This window comes from Eretmochelys imbricata, chromosome 25 (genome assembly GCF_965152235.1).
Source record: "Eretmochelys imbricata isolate rEreImb1 chromosome 25, rEreImb1.hap1, whole genome shotgun sequence".
In the NCBI taxonomy this organism is placed as follows: Eukaryota; Metazoa; Chordata; order Testudines; family Cheloniidae; genus Eretmochelys; species Eretmochelys imbricata.
In genome coordinates this window covers 11867950-11890623 of record NC_135596.1, presented here as the reverse complement: position 1 = coordinate 11890623, position 22674 = coordinate 11867950, and the positions used below count along the sequence as shown (strand labels likewise).

At 53.8% G+C, this 22674-nt stretch overlaps 1 protein-coding gene across 1 annotated transcript in view; it reads right to left on the bottom strand.

Annotated features, from left to right (window-relative positions):
- PALM (paralemmin) overlaps positions 1-14622 on the bottom strand; it is a 35700-nt gene extending 21078 nt beyond the window's left edge. Inside the window, exons 1-4 of the mRNA XM_077805474.1 lie at positions 14492-14622; positions 11023-11071; positions 5081-5161; positions 2309-2439 (exon numbers count right to left, since the gene is read on the bottom strand). Of these exons, the coding sequence (XP_077661600.1) occupies positions 2309-2439; positions 5081-5161; positions 11023-11071; positions 14492-14622 (392 nt within the window). The remainder of the gene's footprint in view (positions 1-2308; positions 2440-5080; positions 5162-11022; positions 11072-14491) is intronic.
- Between the last annotated feature and the right edge of the window lie 8052 nt (positions 14623-22674).

Sequence of the window (22674 nt, the reverse complement as noted above, 5' to 3'; positions counted from 1 at the left end):
ATCATCATGGAGCTTTGTCCATGGCACCAAGTGCTCCTTGCCCCTCAGCCCTGAGTTTGTGTGTCTAGCTGGGAAGCTTTCGGCAGCCTCCAGCAACATGAAAAGCACAAATGCCATTAGGGAGAGAGCTGGGGGAGCGAATCCATCTGTGTCGAGGCATACCGCCCCGGGGGCAGCATTACAGTGTCACAGGTTCCTGACGAATTCAATTTCCCTCCTTTCCCCCTCCCAGTCTCGATTGGATTTTCACTTTAAATAATGTCGTCTCCTAATTGCCGCTGATGGCTGCTCGAGGGTTCTGGGCGCCTCTCCCCACAAGGACAAAGCAAGTGCGTTCTGAAATCTCCTCTGCATGAGGAGAAAATTACAGGGGGAAAACCAAACTGCTTGGCCTTTGAACCGGGAGGGAAATTAGCACTTAAGAAACGGAGGGGACGAACTAACAGTACTGGCTGGAGATGGCCAATGTTAGCAAGGCCAGATGTCATACAACCGTCTCCACTGCAGCTCAGTCCTGACCCATCGCCCCTGGCTCTTCCAACCCCAGACGCTCTACATCCAGCTCTGCCGATGCCCCTCCATGATCCCAATCCGTCACCTGCTGCTATTCCAAACCCCGGCTCATTTTGGTGCGGGGAGGGAGTCATACATCAACAATGCCTCAGGGGAGGGGAAGTTTGGATGAGTTTCCCATATAGCCGAATGGGAGTCCAAACTGCAACTCCTCCGAGGCACCGGGGCAGCATTTTGAAATTTTCTGCAGAAACTTTTTGGGAAAATCCCATTTACTTGAACTCCCTGATTTCCAGCCAAAAACAGATTAGATGGAAAATTTCCCACCGGCCCTAGCTGCCAGCACACCATAGTCAGAAGGTCAAGGCTGCTGGACGGGTTGCGGGAGGCTTTAAAGTGACAGAGGAGGAGGACGGCTCTGGAAAAAAACCTCAGGACTTAGAAAGGGATGCAGAGCCAGCAGAGTCCCCGGTGCCCCGCTCTGCAGCCCAGCTATGGAGCTGTGACTCTGCCCCGGGGGCACGGACAGTGACTTCGCCCCACACGGCGTGGGGAGGGAACGGGAAAAGTGCCTTTGTCAGCAGCTCCTGGACGGAGGGAGCTTGGAATGCTGAGCTGTGCGTGTCGGACGCTCTCCCGTGTGGGAACGGGGAGCTCAAGCCCGTCGTATTTCCTGGCAACACCCAGCCGGCTGGATGCACCTGAAGAAGTTGAGCTGCCCCTCCTACATAATCCTTCACTCCCCTCCACCCTATTCCCCGCCAAAGCCCCCCACCGCCGTGCACAGCTCTCCCCCTGACACCCGGCCCCAGGTACAGCAGAGCGGGAGACACTCCAGGACTGGAGAAGCCAAAATAGCACGAGGTGTCTTCAGGGCTTCAACATGAACTCGCTGCGAGCAGGAGTACGAATCCGGCGGTCCTCGCTCAGGCAACATGCCCAGTGATTGCCACAGGGGCTTTGCTTGACAAAGGTCTGAGTCAAGAGCTCAGGATTTAGCCCCACTTATAAGAATAGCTTATATTTACCACCTCTTATGAGAGAATCTCAAAGCTCTACGTACAAACCACACGGTGAGGTAGGGATGGACCAGTTCTCCGTTTCACAGATGGAGAATCAGGGAGATTAGATGACTTGCCTGAGGTCACACAAATAAAATCAGTGGCAGGGCCAGGAATAGAGTCCAGGAGTCCTGGTGCCTCACCCCCACTTTAACCGCTAGATCACACTGCCTCCCCAAATCAGGCCTAGCACTTCAGCATCCTGACTCAAAGGCACCTGCTCAAACCACGCTACCTCAGACCCCAGACGAACGCTCCAGAATCGTGTGTTCTGTGCGGTCTGAGGCCTGTGCCGTGAACCTGGGGTTCACCATGGGTCCCTTTCCAGGTGGCTGTTTCTCCGAGCAGGAGCCAGCTAGTCCACATGCAAAGGGAACTGGGTCTCCTGTGCGTGATAGTCCCATCAGCCCTGAAGAACATGGCTTCTTCCAGCTGATCTGCATGGCACTCACAAGTGGGGCTACAAATGTCCGTGACATCGCAGAGACAGGCCAGGGAAGGGGCACGCAGGGAGACCAGGGTGGGGTGAAGGGTGTAGGGAAGTGAGTTGTTAGTGCAAAGCCAACGAGCACCTTCATTTGCCTCCAACCTCTTGGTGTAGCTGTTGGCACCCTGCTACTTTCTTCTCGGGACCAGCTCCCACCTACCCTGTACGCTCTTTTCTGCACCCACCAGTGGCCTCCCGCTCCCCTCACCTCCGGGGGGGTGCCCTCCATATACTCCTTCGCCATTACCTCTGGATGGTTTCTTCCAGCTCCTTGGTCTTCACTTCGTCTTCCTGCATCTGCTTCTTCATGGCCTCGTCTTCCTCGGAGGCGGACGACGGGGCTCCTTCCAGCAGCCACCTCTCCCTCAGAGCCTTGGACTACGTAGGGTTGGGAAGAGAATACAGAGAGACCGGTTACTTTCCTCCCACCTCATCCTCTGCACTAGGGACACTGGTGTGAGCACCTGGGGTACAATCCTGTGCCACCAACATATCAGGGAGGAGGCTGAGCACTGGGGTCTCCCCTAATGGGCCTCCTGGAGCGGTACCATGACACCTCCTACCAGAGGAGCCGCTGGGTGCGGGTGGTGTTCCCAGGAACACACATTAGCAAGGGGATGATGGCCCTGCAGAACATTAGCAAGGACATCACTCTGCATCATGGGGCTGAATCTATCTATCGATACTGCTGTCCATCATCATCGCATCTGAGCGTGAATCCTCAGGTGTCTTCATCAAGCTTAAGGCCAGAAGGGACCATTAGAACAGCTAGTCTGACCTCCTGTGTCCCGCAGGCCAGAGAATTTCACCCAGTCACTCCCGTATTGAGCCCAATCATGTTGGCTAAAGCCACTTCCAAGAAGGCATCTAATCTTGATCTGAAGACATCCAGAGATGGCGAATTCACCACTTCCCTCTCACTCGGGTCAAACTCCCAGTGGATGCTTCATTCAGGGTCTGGCTCCATTAACTCCTTCCCTCCCACCTAGGAAAACCAAACCACCCACTCGAGCTGGCTAACATTTTTTCATCCAAAAGCACTTTGCCAGGGATGAAGGAGTTGCTCCTTTACCTCAAGCAGTAGCAGCATAGGTTTGGGTCCTCGTGGTTGCAGATTCAAGTCCCACCCGTGACCATGCTGTCTCTGTACACAGCCATGGCCTGCTACGCTGGTGTGGTTTCAAACCTTGTGCAGTCTGGGGCTCATCAGAAAAGCGATTAGCCCTCCCAGCCCATGTCAGAGGTCCTCAGGCACAGCCTAGCAGTCCCGGGGAGGAGCGAGGGACGTTCTTTGTGCTGGGGAAATGCTGCTTTCCCCTCTCCAGAGACACACTCAGAGCCAGGCCCTGGCCTAGCCATGCTGTTCAGATCAGGCCTTCGGGGAAACCCAAAGCCCAGTGGGTTTGTCTCTAGGTGATCGCAGCTGTTTCTAGCAAGTGGGATGTCTCGTGCCATGGCACGTTTCTGAGGGCGAGTGAGTCATTAGGGTCAGCCCCCAGACTTTGCCACCTGGCTCAAGTGAGCAGGGGATGGCTGCTCTCCAAGCTGCTCGTTCCGCTATGGAAACTTTTCAGAGGAAGCCCTTCAAAGCAGCATGTCCGCATCCCGGATCTTTCCCTGCTACCCCCGATCTGTAAAGCTCCAGGAATACAGCTTCTCATGGCCTCTTCCCAGACGTGGCAATATTAATTGCTCACCCTCCAGTCCAGCAAGTCTCAAACTTTAGCAACCCGAGGACCCCCATTTTCATTTAAAAATTTTTGGGGACGCCCCAAGCCACCCCACTCAGCCCTTGCCCCGCCCCCTCCCCTGAGGTCACGCCCCCTCACTCACTTTCACCAGGCTGGGGCAGGGGGTGGGGGGGCAGGAGGGGGGGCAGGCTCTGGGCTGGGAGTTTGGGTGTGGGAAGGAGTTTGGGTGCTGGAGGAGGCTCAGGGCTAGAACAGGAGGGTGAGGTGCGGGAGGGGGTGAGGGCTCTGGGAGGGAGTTTGGGTGCAGGCTCTGGCTGGGGCAGGGGGTTGGGGTATGGGATGGGTGAGGGGGGGCAGCATTTACCTTGGGCGGCTCCCGAAAGTGACCGGCACATCCCTCTGGCAGCGACTCCTAGACGGGGGTCCAGGGGGTCTCCACGTGCTGCCCCTGCCTGCAGGCACCACCCCCGCAGCTCCCATTGGCTACAGTTCCCAGCCAATAGGAGCTGCGGAGTTGGTGTTTGGGCTGAGGGCAGCGCACGGAGAGCCCCTGCTCCCGCCCTGGGCCGCAGGGACGTGCTGGCCGCTTCCAGGAGTGGCGCGGACCCAGAGTTCCCCGTTCCTCCCCCTCCCTCCCAGCACCTCCTTCACGCCAGGGAACTACTGTTCCCCGGGGTGAAGGAGGTGCTGGAAGGGATGGGAGAGGAGTTGATCAGCGGGACCCGCGGACCCCCTGGAATACCCTCAGGAAGCCCAGTTTGAGAAACGCTGCTCGAGTCCATCATACCTGCTCCTGGAAGGTGACCATGCAATGAAACACTGAACTGAATACCTGGGTGCAGAGGGGAAGGTGGAAAAAGGATAAAGCACATTTGAAGGGTCGCACAGTTTGGGGGGAATGGTTCCCCCACCCCACTAACCATGTGAAAAGTGTCCATCGCTGTGCTCTACCGAGCACCTCACAGTCTTTATTCACCGCCCAACAGCCTGGGAGGTAGGGCAGTAGCATCACCCCACTTCACAGATAGCACCAGAGGCCTAGAGAAGCTCCAGGCCAGATCTGTAAACATATTTTGGTGCCTAACCCCTGAAATGAGGAGTTAGGCACACAAATACCTTGACCAATCTGGTGCTAAGTGATTTGCCCAAGGCTGGACAGGGAGTCTGTGACAGAGCTGGGAACTGACCCCGCGTCTCGTAAGCCCCAGGTGAACCCCTGAACCCTCTTTCTCAGCGATACTGGGCTGCGGTTCTGGGCACGCTTTGGGGTTGGCTCGGGTCCCGCTCAGGTTCAGCCCTGCGGCATGGGCCCAGAGCCGCATCGCTACCTTTAGGTGCTGTAACTGGCGCCTGTCATCCTCGAGCTGCCGCCTTTTATTTTCGATCTCGATCTGACGTTTCCTCTTCTCCTGAGAGTCGAAGGAGAAGAAGGAGAAGGGGGAAAGAAAAGGATGAATTCATGATTAATCATGTTTGTTAGGACAGCCGTGCCAGGATTTAGCTTTAAGAAGGTGGGGCGTCCTGTTGACTTCAGGGGGCCTGGCTCACCCATTTAAAGCCAGGCGTGTGCTTAAACATGGGCCCTCGGGCAGGTCTGCAGCCATTTCCCCCGTGGGTCAGTGATTCAGTCAGCCCCTCCCGGAACCTGCAAAGTCGCCGAGCTCCCAGACTAATGGGGAGTCGCCGGCGGGACTGGTTTCCCTTACCCAGTGGGCAGGTGTCGGGCCAGGTCCTTAGCAGGTGTAGATCGGTACGGCCCCATCTACGCCAATGGGAGCGAGGCTGATCTACACCCGCCGGGGATCTGGCCTGTTCTCAGAGTCAATTTTAACTAGATTGACCTTTCTCACTGACTCAGGAAATTGCTCCCTCCCGCCCCCAAGTTAGTCAACTCAACAGCTGAGATTTCTCCAGTCTCAGCCTTTGCTGCGGCTCCATCACTGTGGTATGCAGGAGGCGTGGATGGGGCAGGCCAGAGAGGATTCCCCCCCCCAACATTCTTCTCCTTTAGGGTTTGTTCCTTCCACTCCCGCCCCCTGCCCCACTTTTTCCTCATTTTTATCTTACCCAGACATTGTAGCTACACAATACACGACAAATACACACATACACTACACACCTACAAAAACAGCGCTTCACAACTACCCGGGCCTGGCCAGCTACGCAAACGCTCCCCACGCTCGCCACCGCCGCAATGCACAACCGCTGCACTAACCGGCAATGCTTGACCACTGCCCCATCCACAACCGGTGCTCAGCGGCGACCTGCACAACGCACAGCTACGCAAAGAATGCACGACTGCTAAACAAACCACACGCCACAGCTACGCCACGCACGGCACAACCAACACCCCACAGCTACAGTTCCAACAAACCGCTGCACCACCAATGCCCGGCAGCTACCCAGCCAATGCCCCCCAGCCCGTGGCACAGAGAACGCATCCTGAATCCCATCGTTGATGCCTGGAGAAAGGGGAATTGCTGCCTGGCTCGACGGCCTGGATTTCCAAGCAGCTGTCTGGGATTGCCCCGCTGCCTGGGATTGCCCCACTGCCTGGGATTGGCGGTTGTGCCTAGATCGATTCGCTGCACTTAGCCTTTGAGCGACAGCGACGGACCTGGAGACCCTGGACAGAGGGGAGAGAGCTGGGCAGGAGCCAGGTTCATTCTAACAGCTGATATCAAGGCAGCTATTGTGTCTTACTCCATGCACTGAGACCAAACATGCCGCTTTCCCTGGCTCGAGGTTTTCCCTTTCAGATTAAGGAGGACGACAACGAAAGAACAAATATCGAGGCCCAAGCCCTCCAGCTGTGATTGGAATTCCCCATTCCCCTTCAGCTCACCCCGCACCTGCCGTGTGTTCGGTCTCGCTCCCGCTGCGACAGGCCCAGCTGGGACACCGCTAGGCCCTGCTGATCCACAGTTAGCGGCCAGCCGCTAGCAGCTCGTATAAAGTAGAACAGCCCGGAGACTGCCCTCAGCAGCTCTGAAAATCAGTTCTCGGCTGTCCCAGTTTGGGCCCTAGCGGGGAAAAAAAGGGATGGTCTAGAGAGGGACTCAGGAAAGCTGGGCTCTGCCACAGACTTCCCCTGCCCTTAGACAAGTCACTTCACTGCTTTGTGCCTCAGTTCACCCATCTGTAAAATGGGGAGAATAATCCATTGTCTATTCAGATTGTGAGCTCTTTGGGGAGGGGACTGTCTCACACTATGTGCATGTACAGCACCTGGCACAACAGGGCCTTGGTCTCAGCGAGGCTCTCTGTAAATTGTTGTCGTACTATTAGCTTTACAGCCACTAGGAGTCCCCGCTGGAAGGGGCAAGAGGGGTGGGCGAACATGCTGCAGCCCCGGGTTTCATCGGACATCTGCAATGTATTTGCGTTATATATCGGGTTTTCGTGAAATATATTTGCCCTTCACTTACCCCCGTGTTCTCCAGGAGAATTTTAATTTAATTACACTGGCTGAAGCACGTGTATTTCAGACTAAATGGGAGCCTGTGCTACTCAGACAATAACGTCTCTTGTTTGCAATTGATGCCTGCCCTGATTTGAAGGGAACAACATTCACACACATGCCCAGAATTCTTGTTTTTCCAGAGCCAAAGCGAACTTGGACCTCAAGTATTATTATGATGAACTATTTCTACTGCAATGAAGCCAAGAAGCCCAGCGGAGATCAGGGCCCCATTGTGCCTGGCGCTGCACAGAGCCACGCTGAGAGACAGTCCCTGTCCCAAAGAGCTTATACATGAAACAGAGACAGACAAAGGGTGGGAGGGGAAATTGAGGTACAGGAAGGGGGCATGACTCACCCAGCAGGTGAGTGGCAGAATGGACAATAGAGCCCAGGGCTCCTGACTCCCAATCTGGTGCCCTATCCACTAGATAACACTGCATTTCTATCATGCCTTCTTCACACCCCTTACTACCACAAATGAATCAAGCCTCCTAAACTGTGCAGTGAGACAAGGAAATCTCATTATCCCCCTTTTACAGCTAAGGGGAACTGAGGCCCAGACGGGGGAAGGGACTTGGCCAAGCATACACAATGAGGCAGCAGCAGAGCTGAAAATGGATCCCAGAAGTCCTGACTCATAATTCCCTGCTCTAACCACTAGATCTTACTCTCTCCACAGCTGGAAAAAGAACCCAGTCACCTCGACTCCCAGTTCTGGGTCATTAAGAACATAAGAGCGGCCATACTGGGTCAGACCAAAGGGCCATCTAGCCCAGTATCCTGTCTTCCAACAGTGGCCAATGACAGGTGCCCCAGAGGGAATGAACAGAACAGGGAATCATCAAGTGATCCATCCCCTGTCACCCATTCCCAGCTTCTGGCACACAGAGGCTAGGGACACCATCCCTGCCCATCCTGGCTCATAGCCATTGATGGACCTATCCTCCATGAACTTATCTAGTTCTTTTTGAACCTTGTTATAGTCTTGGCCTTCACAACATCCTCTGGCAAGGAGTTCCACAGGTTGACTGTGCAGTGTGTGAAGAAATACTTCCTTTTGTTTGTTTTAAACCTGCTGCCTATTAATTTCATTTGGTGACCCCTAGTTCTTGTGTTATGAGAAGGAGTAAACAACACTTCCTTGTTTACTTTCTCCACACCAGTCATGATTTTATAGACCTCTCTCATATTCCTCCTTAGTCGTCTCTTTTCCAAAAGTCCCAGTCTTATTAATCTCTCCTCATACAGAAGCCAGTCTATACCCCTAATCATTTTTGTTGCCCTTTTCTGTACATTTCCCAATTCCAATGTATCTTTTTTGAGATGGGGTGACCACATCTGCACACAGTATTCAAGATGTAAGCATACCATGGATTTACATAGAGGCAATATGATATTTTCTGTCTTATTATCTATCCCTTTCTTAATGATTCCCAAGTCTTTAACCCCAAGTCTTTAACCCCAAGAGTGCTCTTCCTGCTAGAGGGTTGCTCTAATCCATCAACACTGGGACACAGAGGGCTAGACCAGTCAGAATGACCTCCCACAAGGGTGATTACTCCCAGACCACAGATGGGGAGCTGAAGTAACTTGCTCGAGGTCACACAGCAGATCAGTGGGAGGGCCTGGAATAGAAACCCGATCTCCTGGGTGCTAATCTAGTGCCTCTGTCCACTAGTCCTCACTGCCTCATAGGCTGGGCCTTGCTTTTTCCAAAAGCCCCCACCTGGAAACAAGATGAGAACTGGATTTCCCCAGCCCTTGGAGAAGATCCGAGCCACCTCCAGTCCCTGCACCATTGTTGGGATCGGTCCTGATTAATTTCATCCGAGTCAGTTCAGCCACGTCCCGATCCTGGGAAGCGTCACACGTTTTCTTCCCTGGCCCAGAACAATTTGCCCTTTGTGTAGCAGCGACCGGCTCGATTGCAGGCGGGGCCTGGAAAGCTGGCAGGCAAGGCGGCCACACAAAGGTGCGGGCTGGGAGCCAACATGCGGCCGCGGGGAGAGGACCCTGCTTGGCTCCGTCTCAAAGGAGGACCAGGCAGAGACTGCACCGTCCAGCAGTTACACGCCTCCGCGCTGGTTCTCCACATCTGCATCCTCATCCACCCGGAGCTGGGGAGCTCCCATTACAAGCCACCTTATGTCTGTGGGCCTGATCCTTTGGGAGTGGAGGGCGCTTGGCGTCTTGTAGGGGGCGCTCAGCTTCTCGCTGGATGACACTTCCTGTTCTCTTGACAATAATACCCCTTTCTGCTCCCTTACACAGCCTGTTTCTCCCCGGGCTTTAGAAGTCAGGCCCCCACCAGTGAACCATGGCCCTGACCAGATGCCTCTGCACACTTGTGAAAGTCCCATAGAAACGGACACCACCATCCGCCAGATCTCCAGGCAGCTGGGAAGGAGTCAGCTAACCAGCAAGCCCCATCCGACCTCATTGGCCAAGAGGCAGGGGAATCTCGCCTCACCCACAGCCCGGCTGGCACCAGATGCGAGCGCCCTGGAAATCAGCTGCTTGGATTCAGACCCACAGGAGGAGCCCGGTTACGGCTTACTCAGCCGGCGTTTTTCTGGGTCCTAGACGGTGAGTGAGTCAGCCCCTGCCAAAACCTCCATCCGCTGAGCGGGCACGGGAATCTTGTTTGCAAGCAAGAAATCGCCCTCCTGTGGGGCCTGATCCAAAGGGCCCCAGACCCCAGAAGTCAGGAGCCTCAATACCTTTGAGGATCTGGCCCTGGGTGTCTTTCCATTGCGCTGGCTGGGGAACTAGTAATACCAACGAATAATCAGACATTCTTTTACCTTTCACCCCAGCCTCTCGGAGGCCGTTTGTTAATTCAACCATTAAGCCCCACCACTGCCCAGACAAGTAGCTATCGCTTGGGGATACCAAGGCCTGGCGATTTCCCCACACTCATGCGGGAAGCAGTGGCAGAACCTGGAAAAGAGCCCAGGAATCCTGACTCCCATTCCTCTGCTCCAAAAACCAGCCCAGCATTGTTCCAGAGCAGGTAACTGTGACACCAGCTCCTGGCGGTTTGTATTGTTTTTCTTTGCGTTAGTTATCCACAATTTCCCTGTAGTCTCAAGGATACCGTTTTTGGAAGGGTCGTGGGGAGGGGGCGGGAAACGGATTGTCAGGATTAATCTTCTGAGTCTCTTTGTGTTCTTTCTGCCCATGGTTCCCTGGGGTCTACACCTCCCCTTCCCTCCAGGGTGCTGGTCTCTGGGATGGCCGTGCTTGGCTATCAAACAGCAATGCCAGTGTGAAGAAATTGGGAAATAACTAGACCCATGAGGAGGGGCAGCGATCGGAAAGACTGGGAGCCTCCTGCTCCTGCATGTAAGGCAGAGACAGTAGGGAGGAAGAGGGGATTAAGTTGACCTTTGCACTCCCCGTATTCTGAGCCAGTTCAGGGCCCTGTCTGGCCTCCTAGGAGAGCAGCCTCGGGGTTACTCTAATGTACGCTCTGCTTCCCATGGCCTCCGACAGTGTACTTAGATCAGAACTAACGGACCATTGCCCTGGGGTCACAGAGAGAGCTACTCACCCTGAAGAAAGGGATCCCACTGGCATTATAAGGCTGCTGCACGAATATGTTCTATTTATCCCTCATTCCAGCCAAGTGTGATGCCCTGCATCCCAGATCTGGGCCTTGGCATATTGACATTACCACCCCCTGGTCTGGAGGGGGACCAGCCATGTTGCCACGAAATGCTACTTGCAGCCAGACCCGCTGCTCGAGGCCCAGTGTATTTGTTGTACTATATCGAAGACGGAAGGAGATGGGACAGGACCACTTACCGCTATGGCCTGCAGCCTCTCCTGCTGAATGGCGCCAGCCTCCGTGATCCTGCAACGAGAGCAAACGAACGCAGGGAGTGTCAGAGCACAGGAGGAGAGACGAGCTGGGGAAGGGGAGACTCTCACATGCATGTGTGTCTGTGAATAGAATCATTGTGGCCCGCAGCAAACCGGACACAGCACCCAGACAATGGCTGAACTTTCCCCTTCCTTTGCAGCCCTCCCTTTGTCCCTTTGTGTATCCTGTCTGTGCACTTGTTGCTAAAACAGAGCGCTCCTTGGCCCGGCAGCCTGTGAATGGGGGTCTCCCAGCGTCTCCACCGGATCCCACGCGGCCTTTTGGATTTCACGGTCACTGCGGGCTCAGTGTCCCTGAGCCGGACTTGAACCAGACAAATGGAGTTTTGTGGACAAGCTAACTCCCTGCCTGCTCCAGAGTACGGCAGACAGCGTCGCTCCAGCTGTGAGAGGAGCTGTCCGAAGGCGAGGAATCCTCCCAACTGCCAAGGTGCTGCTTCAGCACCAGTGAAAGTCAGAGGAGCTGGGGTAGGGAGGTGGGAGGGTTTTGGCGTGAAATCAATGGGGAGGGAGAAGATCCAGTTAGGAAAATAGAAACCTGCTGCACTCCCCAAATCACTGCATCCTAATTAGAAGGCAGCATACTCTAGAGGTCTGGAACTTCAGTCCTAGTCCTTGCTCAGCCGTGTGACCATGGGCATGTCACTTAGCCTGCAGCTGTGTCTACACTAGCACCCTTACAGAGGCGCACCTGTACCCATGCAGCTATGCGGCTGTAAGATCTCTCGTGCTCTATGCGGATGGGAGAGAGCTCTCCCGTTGGCATAATTAATCCACCTCCAACAAGGGGCAATAGCTATACTGGTGGGACACAGCACTGTCCACACCAGGGCTTATGTCGGTGTGAGTGACGTTGCTCGGGGGGAGGTTTATTCACGCCCCAGAGTGACGTAAGCTGTACTGACCTAAGCGGTAGTGTAGACATGGCCTCAGCACGGGATGAAGACATGATTTTTCAATTTGGTGGCCGAATGGAAAAATTTGAGAACAATTTTTTTGGGGGGGGGGGAAGGGTCAAACAAAACATTTCATTTGACTCCAAACAACTGGGGTTTTTTTGCTTGTTTCATTTAGCGCGTGGGTGTTTATTTTACCCTTCTTTTGAAAGGAACGAACTAACTAACCTTCTAAACAAAAACCTGGGCGTGAAATGAAAAGTGTAAACAGTTTGACTTTCAAAAGAAATAAAAATAAAAAAATTTGCTCAGTCAAAACTATTTGCCAGATTTGACCCGAATTTGCAGAAGGTTCCAGCGTACTCAAAATGCATTTTTTGGCAAATCAGTTATTCATCTGAAAACTTCACCCAGCTTGCCTTAGCTTCTCTGTGTCTCGGTTTTCCCACCCACATTTGTTTGTTGGCCGAAGATCACATCTCTGCACCTCCACACACACACACACAGAGCTGTGTTGGCAAACATTTGTCGTGTAGATCTGGGCTTATTCTTGTAGAACAGTGGCTTCTTTTTCCAGTTTAGCTTAAACCCCTTCCCAAGCAACATAATCTCACCTGAAAAAAGGTCATGTTTACCCTGGGGCAGGAGTCTACCTGGAGGATTATACTGGTACAACTAGATGGATTTATTCACACCTTAGGTTAGACCCAAAAAAAAAAAAAAATTTCCCTTTGTTGCCCAGGACTAAGCTATATGGGTGTAAGCACCTTTGGACTAGTGTAACTGACCACTCGAGGGGTTTGCACCAATTTAACTATACCAGGTTCAAACTGATCTAGTTAAAAAGGGTACAGATGAGCCTTGATCCCGGCAAATAATTTGGCAACAGCTAGGCCTCGTGTTTATGAGCCCATTAACTGTTATTGCAGGGCCTGTTCCCATGGCTCTTGCTGTCATATTAGGGCCAAATTGTGTAGCTCAAGTTAAAGGAGGGGAAAGAGGCCTAATGCTTAGGGCAGTAGCAGGGAACTTGGGAATCGAACCCCTATCTGCCTGTTCTGCCATGGGCTTCCTGCATTCCTTAGTCTCTCTTGGCCCTGTTCCCTGGTGCTGCAATGGGGACCAAGCACTGTTCCCTTCGGGGGTTTGTAAGGATACATTGAGTAGGATTGTGAGGCATTCAGATACAATGGTAATATCGGCAGGGGGTGGGCTGCAGAAGGGCCTGTGTGGGGACAGTTTCCATTCACTTCCCGAAGCTAGAAGTGCCAACGTAACATTTGCAAAGCGGCCCCTGGGAGCTTCCCAGCACTCTGGAGGTCGGTGGCAGCTCAAACAGCCTCTGGGCAGACGTGATCCAGAAGAACCTAAACTTCAGACCTACAGAGCTTCCCCCGGGGTGGGGGTGGGGGGGTGTTAGTCTGGAATCAAGAAGAGACCCTCAGGTGTATAAAGACACCAGTCCCAGAGCTCGGACCGTCACTCCCCCTGGACAAGTCATTCCTCCTGCTGCCCTCTCTGCTGAGTGTGGCCCTGAGCCACCGTGCTGAGGGAGGGATCCGAGTGTTTCTCTCACCGAGTGCTGGGAGCAGGCCTGTCGCTGTCTCCGAACAAGGACAACCAAGGGCAGGCAGAGAGGACACCAGGCAGGTGGCTGTGGCCTGCGTTTGCCGCAGCTCCAGAATAAGTGATGCTGCGGGCTGCGAGACCCCCGTGGCTGGCCTTGGGGTTCTGCCGGGGGCTGTGTCTCAAGACAGAGACAGGCCCAGCACACACAGCCCAGGTTTTCGGGTCAGAACCAAATCCGAATACTCCCTACAGAAAGGTTGCTTTTGTGGCTAAGGCCCTGGAGTGGGAGGCAGGAGATCTTAGTTTCATTCCCTGCCCTGACATGGGAACCCCAATGGGGCTCAGCTCCAGGATGGGGAAAGCCCTCTTGTCTATTCAGCTTGAAAGCTGTGGGGTGCGGGGAAGCATGCAGTGGCCCTATCTTGCTGTGCGTCTGGGCCCCATTATGCTAGGTGCTGCACAGATCTCAGCTGGGATCTCAAACCCCCACTGTCATACACACAGCAACGGGATCTGGCATGGTGGAACGCGCCCCTTTGTGGTTCGAGGAGGCCCATCCGAGGAGTGAGCCCAACCCTGCTCAGCCGTGCACTGGGACAGTGTCGCAGCCTGGAAGCAGGGCAGCCTTTCTAGTGAGGACTTAGAAATCGGTGTCAAACAGCTTGAAATTGCTGCTCTGACCCACCTAAAGCTCCCCGTCGCCTCGCTGTGACTGTGATTTGCGTAAGGCTCGGGGCCCTGCTCATAAGCACTCCAGTAACACACCACTTAGCCAGCCTCCCTGGGCTCACTCTGCTGCCAAAGTCAGACACGCAGCCAGGGGCGTTGCACCTGCAGGAAGCCAGCTGGCTCCCACCCCTCCATAAACATGCCCCAGCCCAAACAGTTCAACAGCAATGAAAGGTGTGTCCCTGTTCCATCTATACATAGCCCCGGCGAACACGGCCAGGTCCAGGAGAAGGTGACGACACACAGACCCCAGGACTTTCTGTTGCAGCTTCTCCCGTTGGTTGGTCATTGACAGGAACATACAATTGCCCCAGCTGTGCAGGTTCATTGCTCCCGTAAAAGCTGGGACAGCAGCTGGCAGGCTTTTCTGGTTGGAATTTTTATTTTTTTTGGCCCCCCCAAAAAAATGCAGATTTAGGTCAAGAAACTTTGAGTTTGCTGAATTGTGGTGGTCACGGGAGGGAAGGGAAACCCTAAAAACAAACAGACTTTAAAAAATGAAAATGTTTGGGGGCGGTTTGTTTTTTTTTTTTTTTTACTCAAAGTGACTTGGTCGAAAAATTCACTTCAATTTAAAAAAAAGAAAAAGAAAAAGAAAAAACTCAAACCCGAAAGGTTTTGCTTCCCCTCCGGTTTTTAACTTCTCTGTTTGCCAAAGAAAAGCAAACTTTTCATCGGAGGTTGACCCAAAGTGACTGTTTTTATGTTTTTGGTCCGGCCAGTGACCCCAAAACCGAGTTCTTTGCACAGCTCCTTTGGGGAGCAGATGTTTGCTTGGCCATGGCAAAAGGTGCAGAGAAGAGACAGGGCTCAGCTCTAGGGAATATGAAGGGAATTCTTTAGTGAGGCTGCCGGACATGGACAGACCCTGGGGTTCTCTCAGGTTATGGCTACACTTCATCTGGCAGTGAGATCTCCCAGGCCGGCTCCCTCGCGCACTGAAAATAGCGGCGTGGAGGTTGCCGTTCAGGGACTCAAGCCTAACCTCAAAGCAACGTTTACACAGATTTTTTTTTTAGCCTGCTCCCACAAGCCCCCGGACGTGGGCTGGGAGGTTCACTCGCAGCGACAGTGTAGACGCACCCTCCGGCCCTCGAGTTCCAGCCCGTACTGCCTCTTGTCACCACACGGGGTCACACTCGGTCCTGGACTTAGCCATCATGGGTGGGGCTGCAGATTGCACTTTGGGGCTGGGGGAGGCATGTGGGTGGGTGCCCCATGCCGGCGGCAGCCACCAGAGGCTCTGTGCCCGAAGCAGGGGAGCTAGGACTGCAGCTGCTGCTGCATCTTTAACAGTGGTGGAGCCGGCTGAGGTGGCCGAGGCCCCGATGGTTTCTGCCTCCCTGTGGGAAGGAGGGGGAGAGAGTCTGGCTTTCAGACACGCCTGAAAAGCTCAGCGAGGTTTCCAAAGCGCCTCTGAATCAGGAAACACCCCCCCCCCCGGCCTGGGGGGTGTTCGCCAAAGGCCCAGGGCCATTCGCATTACCGGCGCGGGAGGCAGACTTGTGGCAAAGCTGCGCGGTTACGGACAGTGCCCCCAGCTCTTTAGTGCCACACAGAGCACATAGGGCTGGGAACTTTCATAGTGTTGGGGTAGGGGGAAGAAGTTCCCCAAATCCCAGAATTTAACACCCTTCCACTTTATATGGCTGTGTCCCCCTCACACTGGGCTCAGGACCGCACTGTGCCGAGTAAGAGAGAGTCTCTCCCCAACAAGCTTACTCTTGAAACAGAAAAGGCAGGTGAAGGAAGGATTTTTTGTACAGACAGGGAAAACCAGAGCGATGAAGTGACTTGCTCAGGGTCAAACAGGGAGTCGGTGGCGGAGCGGAGAATTGCACCCACATCTTCCAAGGGCTCCAGCTGCCCTCCTGCCCTCCTGCCTCACTTGCTTGCACCCTGTCAGCCCAGGGCCCTGGCAGGAGGGATGTTCTGGCCCAGAACCAGACTTGTGGCTGTGGGGAACATTGGCACCCACCCCGCTGGGGGGCGATAAAGGAAGCGGCAGGGAAAGGGACCCCTGGTTCTTGTGCAGCGCGCCCTCCCCACCCCCAAAGCTAGCTCACAGGACCTGCTTTGAAATCACGGCCTTGCATATTTATCAGCTGGTGGATGCCCCAGGGCCCAGCTAGTTCCAGATCAGGCAGAGGGAGGGAGACCACATGTGTATGTCGGTGGGTGGGTGGGTGGGGGCGGGGAGCTTCTGTAGTCTTAATTTATGCCACTGGTGAAGGGCAAATACATTAACGTGCGTCCCAGGAGCTCCTGCCCTGGACGTGAGCCCTGGTGCCAGGCCAGCTGAAGGACAGGGGATCATGTGACATCCACCCACCGTTCACCTTCCAGAGTGACTCAGGGGCAGCTGCCTGGCTCCCACCCCACTAGGAGAGACTGGCCAGCTTTTAAGGTTTAATCAAAATGGGCCATGCACAGTTATTCCCCATGGACCACAGGGGAAGGGGAAATGCACCCAGCAAGGCTCGCTGGAAGAACAGGCTGCTGCTGTAGACACTTACTGCAGCCGTCGGGAGAAGAGGGGGATTTCCTGGCTGCTCGGACAACACCCATCCCTCCTGCCCACCATCGCCGCCACACACCTGCCTGTTAGGTTGCCAGGCCTCTTTTCCTCGTAACCAGCCTCCTCACCTCTGATCTAGGGCTCCAGGCGGCTCACTCCATCCCCTACGGAGGGGACCCCGCCAGCTAAGAGGTGAAGGGAGCCTCTGCAGCCATTGTCTATGATGCACCTGTTCTTACTGAAAACCTCTACTCCCAGATTAGGTGTTCCAGGCTGGAGAGGAAGGATGGTAGCGTGGTTACAGCTCTGTGGTGGGAGCCTGGAGATGGGGGTTCCTTTCCCAGCCCTGCTTTCACCACCTTTGGAGAAGATTGCTCTGTGCCTCAGTTTCCCTTCTGTAAATTGGGGGGTAATAATCCTTCCGTTGTGGTGAGCTCTTTGGGGCTGCCTGTGCAGCGCCTGGCAGGATGGAACCACCAGGTGCTGCTGTATTGCTAATAAGTAATAAAACTATCCGGCAGTGGAGCGTAGTTATGTGTTTAATAGGCCTGGGGGCTGAACTGGTCCCAGGGGAGAGGGTGGGGAATACAATGAGCATTTATTCTCCTATCCCCATTATGAGATACAGAAGGAAAACCCATTACAGGGAAGTGAACTACGGAAAACAGTGACCCACACCCTACCTCACCCTAATATGGTTCCAGGGGAAGAGAATCGTGCAGCCAGCCGGCTCTTTCTTGCAGAGTTCAGCTTACAAAGCCAGCAGCCCAGTTCCTAGAAGGGGCTACTGATCCCGGGTGTCTAGTCTGTGATGCCTTGGGCTGCCGCCCCAGCTACGCTACACACAACAGCAAGCACGGCTGGAAGATACTTCAATCAAACGCAAGTCATTAGGCTCAGTACAGGAGTAACTGGATGAAATTCTCTGGCCTGCTCCTCAAAGTGCAAAGCGTCACAGAGTCCCATCACAATGAACGGGAGCCACTGGCCGCCAATCTTCCTCCACATTTTCCAGTCTTCTCACAGCCCTGAGAAGGGCACCATCCCACATCCCAGCCACATCCCCGCACCACGCTTGCCACAGGCGCCCCCTAACCCCGGCACCACTCCCTGCCAAAAAACTTGCTTTGGCCATTTTCCTCCACTCGTCTCACTCACATGTCCCACAGACTCCAGTTTGCTTCGTCTGATCTTCTGGACAGTGTCAGGGATCAGACCAGATGATCATAACGGTCCCTTCTGGCCTTAAATTCGATGAATCTATTCATCAAGTCAGCGTGATTAAGTTACGTCCTGGTTCAAAGCTGTAATGTAGACAGGACGGAACCATCATCCCAGAATAGAGTTAAAACCAGAGGCGGGTGAAAACTGTCCCTTGATACTTGTTTAGGCAACTCAATGAACATTTTCATTGCCTATGACATTTGCCTGGTTTTTAGTGAAAGCCTGGAAACAAAAAATGATTGCACTTTCCCAGCACTGAAGATGCAAAATTGTTTGGCTTTGGGAAACATTTGTCAGAAAAATTGAACATTTCTTCGTTGAAAAGACTAAGCAGGAAAGATCTGTGCCAAGATTGCAAATCGTTTTTTTCCTGCTTCTTTTGAAATTTTTCATGAAAAAATAGTTATTTTCCAACCAGCTCCAGTGAAAACCCTGGACGGTCCAAGGCCTTAGCACAGTTACCGCCCATCTACATACCCTTTTACCACGTGCAACCTGATCCCCTGATTCAGCTGTAATTTTATACAGGGCCTTAGGCCACTTTTTGTTGTGCTTTGGGATTGCGGGAATGGGATCAAATCCCCTGTGTCGTTAGTTTGCATGGCTGTGCAAACTGCAAGCCAGTGGTGCTGAAAGCCACTGAACTAAACTGGAAACCCTGTCTATGATGGAAACCACTTCAAGCCAGGGGGTGCACCTCTGCTGCAAGCCCTCTGCTTGTGTGTTAAATCCCTTTCTCCTTGTCCACTTAAACTGTCAGCTCTTTGGGACATGGACTGCTACCATGCCTTGTTTATACAGCACCTTGCACAACAGGACCCTGATCTTGGTTGATCTCCACGTGCTACCATAATCATCCAGATTAATAAGAGGGGCCCATATTACAGGTGCGGTCTGAAAGGATTCCAGTTCCTGATGTCATTACAAACTAACTTGATGCCTTCAGCACACGGAGATCATATTAGCTGCACAATCACTTCTCCACCCTTGTCAGTTACAAATCTAGCCAGCTCCCAGCCTGTATTTCCAGCAGTGGCTCCCCACAGAACCCCCAGCCCAGTTGCTAGCCCCCTTATCTGGTCCTTTAGAGGGGAAAAATATCTAATGACCCTTTCCCCCCAGTAGCGTGCTTTTGGCAACGGCGTGATCTGGTTCCAGGACTGAGAAACCCCTTCTGGACGGATCACGGCCTCCGCTGGCACTGGGAATGGCCAGGCCTGTGTGGCCCTGAACGTCCCCCCAGACATCAGCGATACACAGAGCTGAGGCAGCGCAGAGTGGATAAAGCAGCCAGGTCTCAGGAGCATAAAGATTTCTCTGCTCTTTCTCTAATGCAAGTAAAATGTCTCTCTTTCTTCCACTACATTGGCATCAAACATTAAACAGCCTGCGATGCAATGACTTGGCTACATCTGCGACCCCACGACCATGCCTAGTGTGTTTGCTGGCTGATGCCCTCCAACGTCTGCAAGGCAGCCCCTGCCCATGAGGGTCTTTCTGCAGCTAATCGTGCCACCGGTTTCTGGATCCCAGCTCAGCCGCGCTTGCACAGGGAGACGCTGACTCCATGCTATTCATATTTACAAGGCACGTCTTGGCATCAAATGCGATACAGTTGCTGTGTCTCTGCCAAGGTCTTCCTGGGGCCGGACTCGCAGCCGGGTAGTCAAGGGAGAAGTCTCTGAAGACTCACATGTGTGTGTTGATAGTGAGTGTGTGATTGTGGTCTGACCCATTATACAGACAGGCCCAAGCTGCTGGATCATAACTTCCCCACGGCGGGCAAAGGAAGAGGGTCAGTCTGGGCCAGAATTAGGCTACTAGGGGATAGAGACAGGCAGGCTGATGAATTTCAGAAGCCCTAACTTACATCCACCTGTTTGCAAGCCAGGATGCAGAGCTGAGCTAGGATTAACTGGCTGCTGGCTGGAACGGCCAGAGCAGTTGCCACAAGGCAGAAGTTTGGCTCAGTCCAATCTCCGCAGCGTGACTGCTGCAGGGCAGCGATGCAGACGGCGAAAGATGTGCCGGGGGAGCCCACAGTTAGAAGACTGGAGGGGGAGGCCTGTGTAACCCACGCACCTCCTGGGTGTGGTGTTCTGTCCCATGTAGCCGAGACCACTTACAGAGAGAGATGAAGGAGTCTGCTCTACAGCCTTAGCTAAGAGGCAGCTGGCTTCTAGCTCCTGCAGCAGGGGGTCATGCACTAAGCTCCCCGGTTCGATCCCGAGGACTGGGGTCTGTCAGCGTTACACCTGCAACACCTTGCCACCCCTGGGGAGGCAGCAGTTTGCTGAACAGTGACGCATACAAGAGAAGGATCCCCCCACTTCTGTAGATGATCCACACCCCCGGGAGAGTCCCCATCCAGAAGAGCTTGCGATCACTGTTACAAGGCCAGGAGCCGGAGGAACGACACAGAGAAGGGTCAAGTGAGGCAAGTGGGGTGGATCCATTAATTAAGCCCTTCGCAGACGAAAAGCCCCGTCCCAGTGCTAGGGATTTAACTGGGACTATTGTTCTGCAGATGCCGGGAAGCTCCATCCCGTTTCTGGGCAACCTAGACGTTGCTGTTACTTTGGGCGCAGGGACTGAAAATATCTGCTTCCTCTCCACTCAGCTAAGGGCCTGATCCTGGACGGCTCGGACCACTCTCAGCTCCCGCTGGGGAGCACCTCAAAGGAGGGGCTCCTGGGAGCCCAATCCTGTGCTGAATACCCTCAGCTCCTACTGGGCATCACCCAGAGATGATGGAACTGGGGGACATGGGAGTAGCGCCTCTACACCCCCCCCCCTTAAACTCACACATGCCGAGGTGGGTTGGAGGGGAAAGTGGGACCCAGCGGGGCTGGGGTTGGTGCATCCAGGATTGAGCAGAGAGCGGGATCCAGAGAGGCTGGAATGGGCCTGGAAGCAGGTAGGAACACCTGGGACCCTCCTTCCCAGTCCGTAGCTGGCTGCTTGTCCCATCCCAGCATCTCAGTTCCTCCCCTCCCCTCCTTCTTTCCCCCCATTCGCAAGGCGCGTTCACCCCCCAGCCTCATCCCAAGAGAGCTCAGGATCTTGCTGGACAACTCGCTCTCTTTCATATTTGCCACACACCCAACACTGTAGCCTCCAGCCCCAGCCCCACACCCATCACCGTAGCCTCCAGCCCCAGCCCCAGCCCATACAACTTGGCTCTGATCCCATCGCCTTGAGAGGGGAATTTCCAGGGGTCCACTGTCGCTGGTTCTTCCCCTGCTGCCGCTCTCCCCCCGCCCCACTTCCTTTCCGTTCTTTCAGCTGGCTAGCTCGAGAATTCAGGTTATGCTCTCAGCTGATGGGTTTTGCGAGAGGGGTGGGGGTTGGGAATGGGAAGAAGTCTCATTAAAGAATGTGTGTGCGTGTGTTTGTTTTGCAAACACATTTTTACACACATGCATACACACACATCCCCGTGGGAGGAAAAGAATGACAAATGTGCTGTGGGAGGGAAGGGCGTGAGGGAGAGAGAGAGAGAGAGAGAGAGGATATATTGGGAATGGAGGGATGTGCTTGCACGTATGTTTGTCTGTGTGTGTGTTGGGGGGGGGCGTGTATTGGGGATGCGTGTGCAGGGGGGGAGATTTGCAGTGAAGTCACCAGACTCAGCAAACAGGGAAAAAGAAGGAGTTGTTTAACAAAAAAACAAAAAACAAAAAACCCTCATTAATCTCTCCCTGCTTAGGGATGCTTAAAGGGCATGAAATCAACGCAAAACACAACAAAAATCATAGAAGGTTTAATTTTTGTATTGTTTAATTGTGTGAGACTTGAAGGAATGCTGTGATTGTGTTGGGGAAGTGTGTACACACACACCCACACACCCCCTCTCTAGCCAGCCTATCCTGTTCGGCACGCTTGGCAACCCGCCTTCCGTTCCAAGGCTGCTACATGAGTAACTTCAAAATTTCAAATCATTTTAAATACAAACAAAACAAAACAAAAAAACCCCCCCCACATCCCCGGCTCCGAGGCCCGGACAGAACCCTTCCCTTTCCCCATTGTTTCTTGCTGAACTCTGACTAGTTGAGATCATGGGAGGGGAGCGGTGTCCAAGTATCGGGGCTTACCGAGCCAAGGCCAGCGTTTGTGTAGAGGAGTAGAAGCTACAGAACATAAATAACAGGGGTGGAGAACAGCTGATCTCTACCCCCACCCCCCTGGGGGACTTTCTGGGTTGCATCCCCCTCCCCCGTCTTCTATGCAACTTGCAGTACAGCTTACGGTGTCTGAACATACATAAATCCTGATGCAAGCTTACAAACGCTTCCTTTGGATAGGAGCTGTTGTCTGGCACAAAGCAGGGAGAAAGGTCAGCGCAGCAATCTTAGCCAGTAATTGTAACAGCCTAGGAGAGAAAATTTCCTGCAATCCAAGGCAAAGAAATCCCACTATTCCCCCCCCCCCGCCCCCAAACTAGAGTAAACGTTGGGTTCTTTGTATTTGCCTTCTAGTGTCTGAGCCGGGTGCGTCTACTCTGCACACTAGGCCTGGCCGACCACCCATGTTTGAACCCAACCCCCCTTCTTCTTCCCACTCACAAGTCAGTCTGACACAGGGTCAGCCAGCACTCAGGAGCTGGGTCCTAGCAACCAGTTCCGGAGGTGGGTCAAA